This window comes from Strix uralensis, chromosome 1, assembly GCF_047716275.1.
Source record: "Strix uralensis isolate ZFMK-TIS-50842 chromosome 1, bStrUra1, whole genome shotgun sequence".
NCBI classification, from domain to species: Eukaryota; Metazoa; Chordata; class Aves; order Strigiformes; family Strigidae; genus Strix; species Strix uralensis.
In genome coordinates this window covers 1,450,367-1,464,431 of record NC_133972.1, presented here as the reverse complement: position 1 = coordinate 1,464,431, position 14,065 = coordinate 1,450,367, and the positions used below count along the sequence as shown (strand labels likewise).

Genomic DNA, 14,065 nt, shown 5'->3' with positions numbered 1-14,065 from the left:
ATGGGAGACAGATCCAGATGAAAAACAGACAATGATGTCTACACATAGATTTCCTGCATAAACTCCTGCAGAGATCTGGTCATTGCAACCAGTGGCGCCCAGAGAGCCATCCAAAGGCAGGTGCCTTCTTCAAGGCAAGGTGAACAGCTCTCCAGACTCCAGTGAGTACATTAATTAGAGCTCGACTGACTATGGTTGCACTTTACACACGTAGCTCATGTATAGGTACTTACCCCATAGATACCTAAAGTTAGTTATGTGAATCTGGATCTGACTCCCACCCTCACTGAAGGGAAAGGTTTTATTGAATTGTTAAACACAGGACTGCAAGTCTGCTTTGACCAGGATATCCAAGAAATTAGCATGGGACTGGGAGACGGACACAGGACTGAGAGGAGCCCCAAAATCTTTTTTTGTTGTGGGTTTGACCTCAGAAGGGACCAAATGACTATAAATTTTTGACTCTGCCTTATTTTACGCCTTTTTCATACATTTTAAACCGCACCAATCATGTTTTTTCTTTCAAATGAGAAAAAAATTTGAAATCTTCCTGAAGTACTCTCTCACATGCATTTGCAAGGTAATTTTTGGTGCACTGTTTAAGAGGGGCAACAGAATAAGGTGGAAACTTCAATGTGCCCGGCTACTTACTGAACTCACAAAGCAGTGTTCAGATTCTCCACTTTCAAATAGGATGACATCTTTTATGAAGACTGCGATGGCTCTCATTATGAAGGACATGAAGAGGTGCATATGAATATAATTCCGAGTACAGTGTAGTTTTCTGTTGGGAAGAGATGAAACAACATTTCTGAATAGCAAGGCTTCTCAAAAGCATTATTTACCTATTTACATGTTTCTTCTGCCAAGATACAGACTTACAAATAAACATTAGAAACCCTGAGACAGACTACATTCTGCTGTAAATCACTGCTAATCCACTTAAGCTTTTTTAATTACACAAAACATGTAGCAATCCATACATCTGCAGCAGTGTTGCTGCTTTTCCAGTTCTTAAAAAAAGAAGTCAAAAGACAGAATGACAGAAAACAGGTCCATCACACTGCTCTCCATTGGAAAAGAAACATTTTTGAGCAAACTGTGCTCACGATAAAGGCCTGTTTTCTACAGAATGTTTGTACTGCAATAATTCCTTTCAAAGTGAAATGTTTCTTTGGGAAGAGAAATAAATTCTTAGTAGCTGCTGCCAAAATTAACACATATTGCAGGCTTTCTGGAGCAATACGATCTATATTTTCACTTAAAAATGACTAGTTATTAATGGTATTGAGAAGAAGACCAGGGTTTTTCTGTCCCTTGCCCACAAATATTTTGAAGACGAATTCTGATCAAGTAGGTCTTTTTTTCAAGTGAGACTTTACATCAGCTAACGTGAAAGGCCTTATACTCTGGAAATGGATACTTTGTACAGTCATCAGAACCACAATAGACCTCGCTCAGCAACATGATCAAACTACCACCTCTTAATGAGTCACTGTGCATTGGCAAAGTTTATGCTCTTAATCTCTGACGATGGCAAGATAATGTGACTGAGCTGAGTCCTCTGTACTTGCAGGCAAAGGCAAGTCAAATTATGCTGTTTCCCACAAATGAAGAGCATGAACCCTGACAGTTTCACCAGCTTGGCTGGCACCTTGTACCTTGTTACAATGAGATAATTTGCATGTGTGTCTGATACACTCTTCCCTTGTAAGAGGAGTGGAGAGAGTGTGTGTGCTGAGAAGTGCAAAGATCTTGAAGAGGGAGGTCAGTCTTGGTGTAAGTGTGAGAGTTACCCTAGAACGTATGTTGTTTCCTACAGCTTTCTTTGGAGATGATGTCTGGACCAGACTGCCATAAATTGGACAACAATATAATGCATTTCAGGGAAGCCACTGGAGAGTGGCATGAGAAGATGGAATCACAACTAGAAAAATTCTTCCATCTCACAGAGATCTGCTTTTTGCTGTTCTCCCTGTACATAAACAACATTGTAATAGATTACCTTATATGCAGACTTCTTCATTGGAGGCACCCAAATTTAGATGCCTGAATCTATTATAAATGATAGAGACTGAGGATTAATTAATTTTCTGCAATCTAGGCCATCTGATATGCTGATATGCCATCTGTAATCTGCCCATCAGTCCATAAGGGTCTGGGTCTCCTGAAGGTCCTGCATCATACCTGCTACCCTTGTGCACATCTCAGAGGATCCAGCACACCTAAAATGGCTCTGGGTGTCTATGTCTTGCCATAGAGCTAGAGCAGGAAGCACTTCTGAAATATAGACTTTGGGAGGTAGTTTTGGGGTGTGATTCACCTGTACCATTTTGAATACCTACTTTAGTAGAAACGCATCATTCCATAGCATCCATATATACTATATTGACTAGGTCTCTGTGGGCTATAACAAGATTATGGGATAATGGCCTCTAATACAGAGATCCATCCTGTAACAATATACATTTAGCAAGATGAATCCCACCTAAACAATTGGATTGGGGTTATAACTCTCACACAGAGGAAACTGTGGTACCAAAAGATGGAGGAACTTTCCTCCCCTGTCCAACTGAGACTTGGAAGAAGTCTTTTGCATCCATTTGTAACACTCATAGACTGTAACTTAAACAGCCACTATGTCCTTTGAGTCATCCCCTTACCTATGCCTTTTTCGCTCATGGTCTTACCTGAAGAGACATAAAATGATCATAGCAGCTGTGAGAGCAATGAGCGATAAGGTATGTCCAATGGTGTAGCCGGTCTTGACTGTGCCATAGAACGCCGTTTGCTAATGTGAAGTAAAGAAACAAAATAGGTCTTTCAAAGAGCTGCCAACGTGCATCCCTAAATACACCATCACTGAGCTTTTACTGACTTTCTTGGTGAGACAAGGAAATCATCCTACTCCACTCTCTCAAAAAAATCTCAAACACCTTCATCCTTTAAAACCACATCCAGTAGAGTACATGACTCAAATACCTCCAGTGTGAATAAGAAGAATGTGTCCAGTTTCAGTAGAGCTTGGACCACTCCAAAACTGGGTTACAGTTATGCAAGAGAAAAGTTCAGGCAGGAAGGAGTCAGATTTGACACTTGTAGAGACAGCTACATGGTTCCAATCTTGTGGAACAAGAATGACTAATGTTCAGTCAAACAGCACACCGACACATCAGCTCTGAGGTGCTGAGTATGATGAGCTTTTTCTTATTAAGGAAGTTTGAGGACAGGAGTGGTCTGGAAATTGGTTTGCTTTTGTGGAAGTTAGACATTGTGTTTTGGCAAGCAAAAACTTAAAATGTTCTCATTGAAATCACAGATATGCTAATTCAGAAATAAAGGTTAAGTTGGAAACTAGTTCATGGCTTTTCTCTTTGACAACACACAGAGGGAATCTCTGAGCATGGGGCACCACAGGACTTAAATCCAATTCCAGTCTAAATAAAATGGGGAAGTAAGGCAACAGAACTGCAGCTCTCCTAAGGCTCTCCAGCCACACTCTAAATCAATATGTTCTGATTTTCAGCTTAAAAAAAGGACAGAAGATCAGTTGGTATTTGGACATTTGTTTTATCAATGAAAAATCCAAGTTTTTACAAGAATCTAACCCTGTGGAAAATCTTATTTTTCCAGCCCTTGACTGACCCTCCTCTGCTCTCTTTGTCACCATTTTCTATAAAAAACCCAAACAATCAAAACCATGAAGAGTTTAGACAGAAAATCTACACCCAACCTTGTTTGGGAAAACAGTCTTTAATAACAGCAAGGATTGACATTTTTATACTCTATTTTCATAGGACTTGACAAGTACTAGGTACTTTACAGAACCAGTGAGGCTGAGATGAGGAGTAATTCTCCAGCATTTGCACAAGCCAGCATGGAGGGGTGTTAAAACAAGACAAGAGCTTTCAGAAAGGGCAAAGATTACACTGGTTGTATCTGTATTGCTTCTTAGACCACAGATCTCAGAGATGGCTAGAAGCACAGTGTCTTTACAGCCCCACTCAATGAATCCACATCACTAAGAGCTTTGGGTCAGTAACTCTGAAACATGTAATACACAGCAAGGGTTTCAGGCCAATTTATCTACCCAGTCGTGCCCATATGATGCCAGGAGGCTGCTGTGGTGATGGAGTCACTCAGTATGGTATGGTCATACCTAAGCCTCGCTCATCTGCACTTCATGGAGGTACCTGCACTGCAGTAAGGAACAGCAGAGGTTCCACCTTTCTACCCCATTGTCTTGCAGATTTCACTCAAAGCTAACTAAATACAGCCTTGTTTCCAGTCTTGTTTGAGTTTGGGCTCCCAAAGGCAGCTAAGACTTTTCAAATAAAAGCAGTCAACTTCCTTCATGTTGATTTAGTCTTTCTCTCATTATCTAGTTTCCTTCTTGATGGCACCAGAGCAGAAGTGTTCCAGGAAAGACCTGGCCAGCAGAAGGAGGGAGCATGTGGTAGGGGATTGAGCTTCAGGAATAGGTTGTCCCACACTATATTTAGGAGAGCGGAGAAATGGGGGAAAGGAAATTACGAGCTATCATAGGGGATGTCAGTAGTGGGGTGGTGGATGGGAATTCTCCAGTGTGAATACAGGTATAAGCTTTTTGCTTCTTAGAGTTATTCACTGAAGCCAGTTATGCACAGAAAGATCTTGGTGTTCAATTCAACAACCAATTACGTGCCCTCATATTTTACGATGACCAATCCTTCTTGTGTACAGAGACGGCTCACATTCAGCTTTAATGTAGCATGTGGGGTCATCTCTGGAAACACTGCATAATGGCTTCTCACTCTTCATTTGCACTTGCTAATGACAATCAGTTCCCATTTTACAGATATCAAAGCAGAGAATTTGACCCAAGATCATAAATGGAACTGGAATTTCACTCAGAGCTGATTACTAACATATTCTTATTAGAAAGAAGAGGGATTTAGAGAAGTGAAGGAAATGCATGCCAGGATGCCTGGTTTCTAGCTGTAGACCTAGATTGATTTATGAAATGAAATTAGGCAATTTCTTACTCTGAAAGCCTCTGCTTAATTTCACAGGAAGATGATAAGAACAATTACTTAAGGTAGATGCTAAACTGAGATAATCTGAGAATTAGCTTCCTTGGTTTCTGTTCAGTAACCTCTATATTTGTCCATTAGAATGTGAAACATTTACATTTGTAAGAGAAAAAGAACAGTAATACTGATATGAAGTCTTTCAGTAGCTCTGCACCCATACATGGTTTGGGTTCATGTCACCTAGCCTAAAATCATCTGGACTCCCTCTACATAAATGCAAGGAGGTCCCTGTGGAGAGAAATGTGGGGTGAACTGACCTCTGGAGGTGTCTATTTTCTTCACCATCTTTAGACAGAGCCTATGGGGACACCTGGGGTGGCCCCTCTCTGACCAGATGGAGGCACACAAGAGAGAAGTTGTGCATCACATCTGACAATGGGACAGCAAAACAACCCCCTTATTTGCTAATACATGTTTTTTAAAGGTCAGGTCGGAGAAGGAATCATTATTGCTGCAAAGATCAAAAGTGCACTGCTTTGGTGTCTAGATCATCTGCTTCTTAGGGACTGCCACAATTCACAGCTAAAAACTTACACACAGCTCTTATTTATTTTTCATATTTTTCTTGTTTCTGTAGGTGTTGAAAGTGCATGAAGTGTTTTAAGCATGGAAGGTTATCAGTCTGTTCTGGACCTCATGTTGCATACAGCCTGCTGTTCTCCTTTTTTTCTATTCCATTCACTTCTTCCTCCCCAAACTGACAGCCAATTCAACAGCAACAAAAACCTATTCTTTTTCAAAGGCTAGTACTGCATGTTCACCCCCCTCAGCCACCTTTCACACAAATTAGACTTAAACAGCATGACAAAACCACGGAAATTGAGAGAAAATAATTAAGAAAGAATTAAAAGAACACAATACATGTTCTCTTGGTAACGTGGCACTCTGGCAATACTGCAATCCATTGGGCTGCCAAAGCATGTCCCAGGAATTCCCAAATCCCCTTTGCAGCTGGAACATAAACCAGAGGTCTTGATGGAGGACCTTTCCAGAGCAGAGCCATAACAACAGCTTTCGCAATGTGCAACTGGTGCCACACAGCTCAATCTGAGAAACCGAACACTAGAGGATGAGAAGTGGTGGCTGACCTCGAAGGCAGACCAAGGCTCTCTTCAGTTGAGCCCTGAAATTATTTGTGAAGCTTTCCCTTTGTTGTTTTCTGTATTCTTTCACTATTAAAGGCTGGCTCAGTTCTGTTCAGATTCTCTGTTAACTCTTTGAGTGCCTTGGTAATGGGTGACCTTACACAAAGACCTCTCACCATATATATTTATTCATTATTGAGATTCCTATGTCCAACATTCACAAACACTGACATATGTCATACAAAAGAAAAAAAAGCATGGGCATAGGTTTAATATAAACATATGGTTGCAGTGAAATATTATTTTTTAGCATAAGCTTTTCCTTGTTGACTATGGGACAGCTATAGGTGACTGGTTTAGATTAGATGTTAACTGTTTAGTTAGGTGAGGTGAATCTTGTTTCTAACAACATTTATTATCCTCTTTAGACTTTACCCTTCATGTCTCAGCATGGAGCAAACCAATAGCAAAGTCCTTCCTATGTAATGACAATACTCTATAAAGCTCATTGTACCTAGGTCAGTAATTACTAATTTACATACAGGCAGTATCCTAGAGACCTTGAGGATTTCCTTACAAAATTCAGTAACATTGCATGAAAATGTGTGTGTTCCCTACAGTTTTCTAGATCTTCAGCTGGTTGAGATCAGCAGAGCAGCACTAATGTCAAGTGACTTGTACCCTTTTATCCCTTTAGATGCTTGTGTTGGCCTAGAAATACCAGAATCACCATGTCTACTGAAGGACAGATAAAAATATGGAGGGTTTGTTTCAAAGTTGAACAAGGAAAATCAAGCACCTGAAGTTATGTGTGGGCATCACAGAGACACCGGTCTGATCTTCTCAGGTGATGATTTCCTGCCACCCCCCTGGAAATCAAAGGGAGGTTCATCTCTTTCACCAGACATTTGATCTCTGCTTCCAGGGATCCTCAAGAGGATCCTTCCTTCTTAAGGAATCAGAGTGGGAATAGAAAAAATTGGGCGTGGGAAGATCATGTGATTCTGATATCAATCCCTGGTAAATCTTGATTTCTACCCATCCAGGTTTACAAACCTCCTCCCCTGGAGTGCTGTTGGAATCATATCCACAAGCTATGGCATAGGGCGCAGGGTACACATCCGTCCAGCCCTGGCTTGTACAATTCCTGGTTACATTCCCTGAAAGAAAAGAGGAAAGGATGATTTAAAAAGAAATGTTCAGCTTGCTGTTAAACAAACGTCTGCCTTTTATTGATTCAAATGCCAGAGCGCATTTCTTGTAACACTTAGAGTAAAATTCTCATACTTCTCTGTTACGAAGTGTTCATATTACACAGAACACATAAATTGGAGAGACCTATTGGGCCATAAAGTTCAGACCTCAAAACCAAGTACATTTTAATGCTGAGGTGCCCACAAAACATTTCTTCTAATGGTACCATAATGCCAGTTGTACCCAGGCCTTTGGTTGTTGGCACTGCACCAATATTGTTTGAGAGAGTTATTGTCATATTGCCTTTGTTCCTGGAAAATTTTTCATCTAAACAGAGCAGTGAAGTATTCATGTCTTTCACTTGGCTTGTGAGAAGCCAAAACAGGGATAGATAAACTGCTCATTTCACATTATGCGGGTAAAGTTAGAGGTATGGGAACTGAATGCAGCCCTCAAAATCCAGATCTTGCCTACAAGATGAGCCCTGATCAAATGGGATTCCTGAGAAATCTACTGCAATCTTGTTTGAGAGCCAAACACTTCAAAATTTGGCTATGAGGGGAGAAAAAACAAATACTGACAACCTGTATTGCCTGTTTTAACATGTATACTCAAAGGCAGGAAAATTTCCTGGACTCTTAAGCAAGTTGAGTGCCTAAGGCCTCCATCTGGCTAAAAAGAGCCTTAATTAACATAAGGACATCTGTCTCCTGACAAAACTGTGAAGTTCACATGCCTCTTCTGGTACTCTGCACTTGCTGGTCCATCCGGGATCGTAAGGGTGCCAAGCGTTTCTCACTTTGTAAGACATCGCTGCTTCCTATCCCAGCTGGACCTCAAACCCACATTGGCTAGGGGCTGTACAGAGATTAATCAAGCAAAAGAAGGAAAGACCAACAGTTTGACCAGGATAGACCTTACCTTAAATGGTTGTAGTCTAAATGGCCAAGATAGATGTTTGTCAGACAGAAATGACAAAGAAGCAATACATCCAACAGTACATTGTAAATTCCCCCAACACCCACTCTGACCACTGGTCCATACTCTGTCCGTCTCATGCGAATCACATCACTGTGGCATTCCTTTGGTGTCATAGAATCATAGAATGGTTTGGGTTGGAAGGGATCTTAAAGATCACCTAGTTCCAACCCCCCTGCCATGGGCAGGGACATCTTCCACTAGCCCAGGTTACTCAAAGCCCCGTCCAACCTGGCCTTGAACCCTTCCAAAGAGGGGGCAGCCACAGCTTCTCTGGGCAACCAGTTCCAGTGTCCCACCATCCTCACAGTAAAGAACTTCTTCCTTATATCTAATCTAAATCTGCCCTCTTTCACTTTAAAGCCATTACCCCTTGTCCTATCACTACATGTCCTTGCTAAAAAGTCCCTCACTTATCACACAAAACTGCCTGCCATCCCTGACTGGAAAGATGGTATAATAAACCAGAATGAACAAATAGTAGTCAAAACTTGCTTCTTAGATGAAGAATTACATCAGTGAAACTCAAGAGCTTTGCAAAAATTTCAAACAATGGAGTTCTTTGCACACGAGAATAATAAAGCTTCTGCAAACAGAAGCAAATCAATTATGCGGCTATGAGTCATGAAAATACTCAGTATCACCTCCAGGAATTTCTGACAGTTGAGTCATCCAAACACCTTCCTAACCACAGACCTGTCTTGCACTGAAATCGGCAGCAGCCTATCCCCTGGCTTAAGTCACTTCTTGAATCGCTGTGACAGGTGGATTTTGACACTAAAACTTACGCCTGTAATTTGTCTTTCCAACAGATCTAAACTCCATGGAGGATCTGGTGCTTTTATTTATTTTAACAGATGCTCCAAAAGAAGTTAACTTTAGCACAGTTTGGTGGGTTGCTGTTCCCCAGGCTTTTTCTGCATGGTCATTGTTTACATTTCTTTTTACCAGGATTCATATTGGGAACATAAGAGTTCTTGTGCAAACAAATCAAGGACATGACTGTTCGGTACTTTTTTTTTTTTTTTTTTTTTTTGAGGTGGTATGTAATTTCTGTTATTCTTCATTACAATGGATCCCATTGTAATGAACTTTTCTGCTTCCTATTTCCTGCTCAAAACTCCTCCTCTCTGGGGATGCCTTTAGCTTTCATGGTGGTTTTGATTCTTTGCTTCTTATTCTCAGTGAACTAAGGGGTGCTTCTTTCATCTTAATTTTCTCCTATTTCTTCTGTTTAAGTGCACTTTCACACAACTGTTTGATTCTTTTGTAATTATTCTCACTGCTCTCAAGAATCCTTTAAAAGTTGTCTTTAATGATCTAGTGGATGTGGAATCTAAGGTAGAGGGAAGCACAATGATACAGAATCACTGGGATTAAGTAATAATAATAAAAATGTCCCTGATTTTAGGAAAACTCACTTCCCAGAGAAGCTTTTCTACCACCCTTTGCTGCTCATGTCACTTTTTGATGCGCAAATTCACACACATGTGGTGATAAAAGAAACCTTTCTATTAACTCTCATGTTCCGTACTAGATGTCTGGGAAGCACAAAAAGTACAGAGTTAGAAGATACAGATTTTACCACATCACAATTTTGGCTCAAGTGATGGATAATACCTCTCCTCAGAGCAAACAACATTTCTAAATACTGTTACTTATCAGATTACGTTCTATACTGAAAATGAACATAAAATTTGGAAAAGTGCCTCACAAGTTTAGTTCTTACTCTGAGGTTTACAGGCAGCAAACTTTAGACTTAAGTATTAAACTGAGGTTTTTATGTTACAAGGTCAAATCCCAGCTCTGTCACAGACCTCCAGTGAAAAAGGAGGTTCAATTCCCTGCTGTGAACAGAGTCCTCTTGATAGGGTGGCATTAGTTAACATCCATGAAATAATCTGCCTTTTGTGGGGTTTGTATTACATTTTGATCAGAGATGTCACAATAGTCAAACTAGCATATCTACTCCTAAAAGCCACATCCATTCTCATGAGATGAGGTTTTCCATTTAAAAAAACCCCAACCAAACCGAACACTTTAACTTGAAAAAGCCACAACTAACTCCCATTTACGATAACAATAACCTCATAACATGTCTTATCAGAACTCAGCTTCCTGCTTTCACAGAATTACAGAATGACTGAGGTTGGAAGGGACCTCTAGAGGTCATCTGATCCAACCCCCCTTCTCAAGCAGGGCCACCTAGAGCTGGTTGCTCAGGAGCATGTCCACATGCTTTCTGGATCCTTGGAAACCTCCAAGATTGGAGACTGTACAACCTCTCTGAGCAACCTGCTTCAGTCACAGTCACCCTCACAGTAAAAAAGTGTTTCCTTATGTTCAGATGGAGCCTCCTGTGTTTCGGTTTGGCCATGGTTAGAGAATGCAAAGGCAATTTGAAAGTCCAAGAGGGTCTCATTACTTCAGAAGTGCATTTGTGAATGGGAGCCTTGTGTGTAACAGAACTCCTCTCCTGGGTGCTGTCACACGGCCCCATGAGGATGAGACATTGTTTTTGAGAGTCTGTTACTGATGCTGCAGTGACACACTGCTCTCCAGCTCATCCACAACAACTCCATGTATGGGAAAAGGAGGTAACTAGGCTAAACTGTTTTCAATTGCAGTGTAAATTAAGTGAAATCTCTCCATGGCTGTCAAAGGTGTAAATCATGCATGTTAGGAGCTATTCTGGCTCAGCAGGTGCACAATAATTGCTAAGGTGCAATAACACAATTGTGTGAGTCTTGAGCAAAGCATCACAGGGAGACAATTAGAGGGATCTCAGCACCCCACTCCTTCACTGCTGTCTTCTCTCTTTGCAGCTATCAGGACAAAGGAGTTTAAAGACGAGGTTTTAAAAGGGAGCAACGTGATGACCTTTTCATAAGGCTCCCTGCCAGAAGGAAAGGATGGATGTATGAAGGGAGAACCAGGAGGGGAAACTAAGCAGTCAGCCTTCCAAAAGTATGCTGTGGTATAAAAGTCACTGCTTGCAGAATGGAATTACAAGTGTATATATGAGGCTAGACCTCTGGCTCATTTATATCACTATTTATGACAGTCAATGCATAAAACACTATTGAAAGGTAAGGGCTGAAGCTGCAGGTCTGAATAACCAGTTTTCTGCTAGTTTTATTGCAATGGTGCCTTAAAGGGTCCTGCACAGCATGACAGGTTATAACTGTTTAATCAAAAATACCACATTTCTTGGTCCAGGCCGAGACATGAGCTCTGCCGCTTTACAGATGTATTGGCCACAGAAGTGCAAATGTGTTAGTGGCTTCAGGTCAAGCCCCAGTGAGATCAGCAGGGTCTCTCCTGAGCTCAACACCAGCTGGTCTGCAGCACGCTAAACGCTGCCCGACTGCAAAGTTAAACAGACAAGGATGGGCCATGCAAGCCAATGTAAACTGTTGAATATATGTATGTATAATAAAACAAATCTTCCTCACGCGCTACCTCTGCCTATATTCCTTGAAAATCTGCTTGCAGTGTGCCACAGTGATTAATGATCATGTACACAAAGCATGAGAAGAGACTGCATTCCTCCACAGACTTTTGCATCTTTCTAGTATCATGTCTGCTGTAGGACAGGACTTCACCATCTGGCCCAGCAGCTGCTCCTGGTTTAAGCAAATGCCTCGTTAGAGATCACAAAGCCCTCTCTAATTTCCTAATCTGCACGGTTTGATGGCATGCCTATTATGGAAATGGGATTGATGGTTGTAAGCAATTATCTGAATGCTCCCATCTTCTGATTAGTTCCTGTGGTACATGACTCGCACCTATATTTAAGCGGCTTCTTCTCACTTGCAGGGTAATTCAGAAACTCTCCGCTCTAGGTAGCAAAGACAGAGGGAAGGAAAATCCTTTCAATGGCAACAAGCAGGACTGGCTAAATTCTGAGACAAGTTTTGGTTAAAAACGTCTTTTTAGGATTAAAAAAACCCCAGCAAAATAAAAAAAACAACACCTTTAAACTCATGATGGAAATGTCTGAGTATTCCTGTTTTCAATTCAGTTGTTGGATATTCAGATTTTAGTAATTGTTTTAATTCAATTTCTTCTGAGGAAAGAAGCATCCTCTTCTCTTCCTATCCCACACCACTCTTACCTTTTTTTAATTGGATTGACAAATAACAATGAATTGACAGTACTGATACTGGTCAGGAGACAAGGAGGACTTTTTTGTCTTTATACTCTGCCTTTTTTCTCCCCCAGTTGGGTGAAGACCTATTGAATCTTCCTAGGAAGCAGAGCAGATTAAGCAGTTAAATGACTTTATGGCCTCGCATGTTGCATATCCTGGTAATAGTGGAAATATCTTCTCATCTCCCTCAAATGGAGGTTGCATATGAGCTAGTGTTCCACACACCTAACCACTAAATTTATCTTATTCCTGTACTCTGAATTTTTCTTGCCTCTTTCTAAGAATTATGATAGCTATTTATACTTTTGGCTTTCACTTGTACCTTCCAGGTCTATCATCCCTACCATTTCTTTATACGTTGTATGAAAACATCCCTCCCTACGCTTATTTTAGACCCACTGATGGCCAATTTTGTTTAGTACTGCTTCTCTCATACACCATGAAACAATCATTCCCCACCTACTTTCTTCACAAAATTCATGACTGTTTTTACCTCTGACTTACACCTTTTCAATCCACATTTTTCTAGATGGAAGAGCATTAATCTAGCTACTCTACTTGCACAGTGTCTGTCCATACCTTTATTCATACATTGTTCCAATGATAGTGGCCCTATTCTCCTTTGGACATGAACATCCCACTTATCACCTGACAGACCTGCTCAGCTGCACCCATCATAAGGTCTTCTGGGTTTGATCTTGGTCCCTCTGCTGCCAAAAGAGCCCAGAGGGTTGACTTCAAGTCTTCTTCCTCTGCGTCCAGGATCTTCACAGACCTGTACAAGGTGTCTAACTCTGCTCTGCAGTGAATATTTATTTTCATTACTGTTTCTTGGGAAAAATGGGAGACGTTGTTCTACAACAAAACACTACACACAAAATTTATTAATTGGGATAGACTTTCTGGAACAAGAACAAACACATGGAAAACTTCTAATTCAATTTCCTGATTTATAAATGTATTTGGGAATGATGTGGAAGAGATATGAATCAAAATGACTTTGCAGATTGGGTTATACCAACCAGTAAAGGGACTAGAAGAGGAATGACATGATTTATTCATGACATACTGGAAAAGAAGTGAGGAGTTAGTGGAACCAAGATAAAACCAGAATATTTTCTTCATAAAAGGTGTTTGATCTGAGGAGTTAAACACTGAACAGGTGAGCAGAATAAATGCAGGGAGATAACCGTATTCCAAGCAATTTGTTGCCTATGTCTAGCTCTTAAGGTTTTTCTCTTTCTTAATTTCTTTTTGCCTCTCTTCTGTTTCAAATACACACTTCAGACTCAAAAACATGTCTGAAAGTTTGTGTCATAGGTGAGGTTTCAGATCTTTGATGTCAGTGGATGAAAACCTCTTACTGGCTTTTAATGGGATCCTGAATTCATATGAAGAGCTATAAGGTCAGTCATTGCTAAGGGATGTTCACTTCTGTCTCCCTCTTACTTCTCTTGCCCTTTTCTGTAATAGCTTCTAAAGGAGAGGGGAAGGTCTGCTCTCAATAGCAATCTGTCCTGCTTCTCTGTCATCATATTCCATGGTCATAAATTGATTTTTTCAAGCAGAAGCTATTAAAGCAA

General features: G+C 40.7%; 1 protein-coding gene across 2 annotated transcripts in view; it reads right to left on the bottom strand.

Moving 5' to 3' along the window:
- The window catches only part of VIPR1 (vasoactive intestinal peptide receptor 1), a 117,837-nt gene that overhangs the window by 36,028 nt on the left and 67,744 nt on the right, over positions 1-14,065 (bottom strand). For both annotated transcript variants that reach the window (XM_074861111.1, XM_074861204.1), the window contains 3 exons: positions 7,214-7,317; positions 2,691-2,791; positions 652-784 (listed from right to left, as the gene is read on the bottom strand). In XM_074861111.1, coding sequence (XP_074717212.1) covers positions 652-784; positions 2,691-2,791; positions 7,214-7,317 — 338 coding nt within the window. The remainder of the gene's footprint in view (positions 1-651; positions 785-2,690; positions 2,792-7,213; positions 7,318-14,065) is intronic.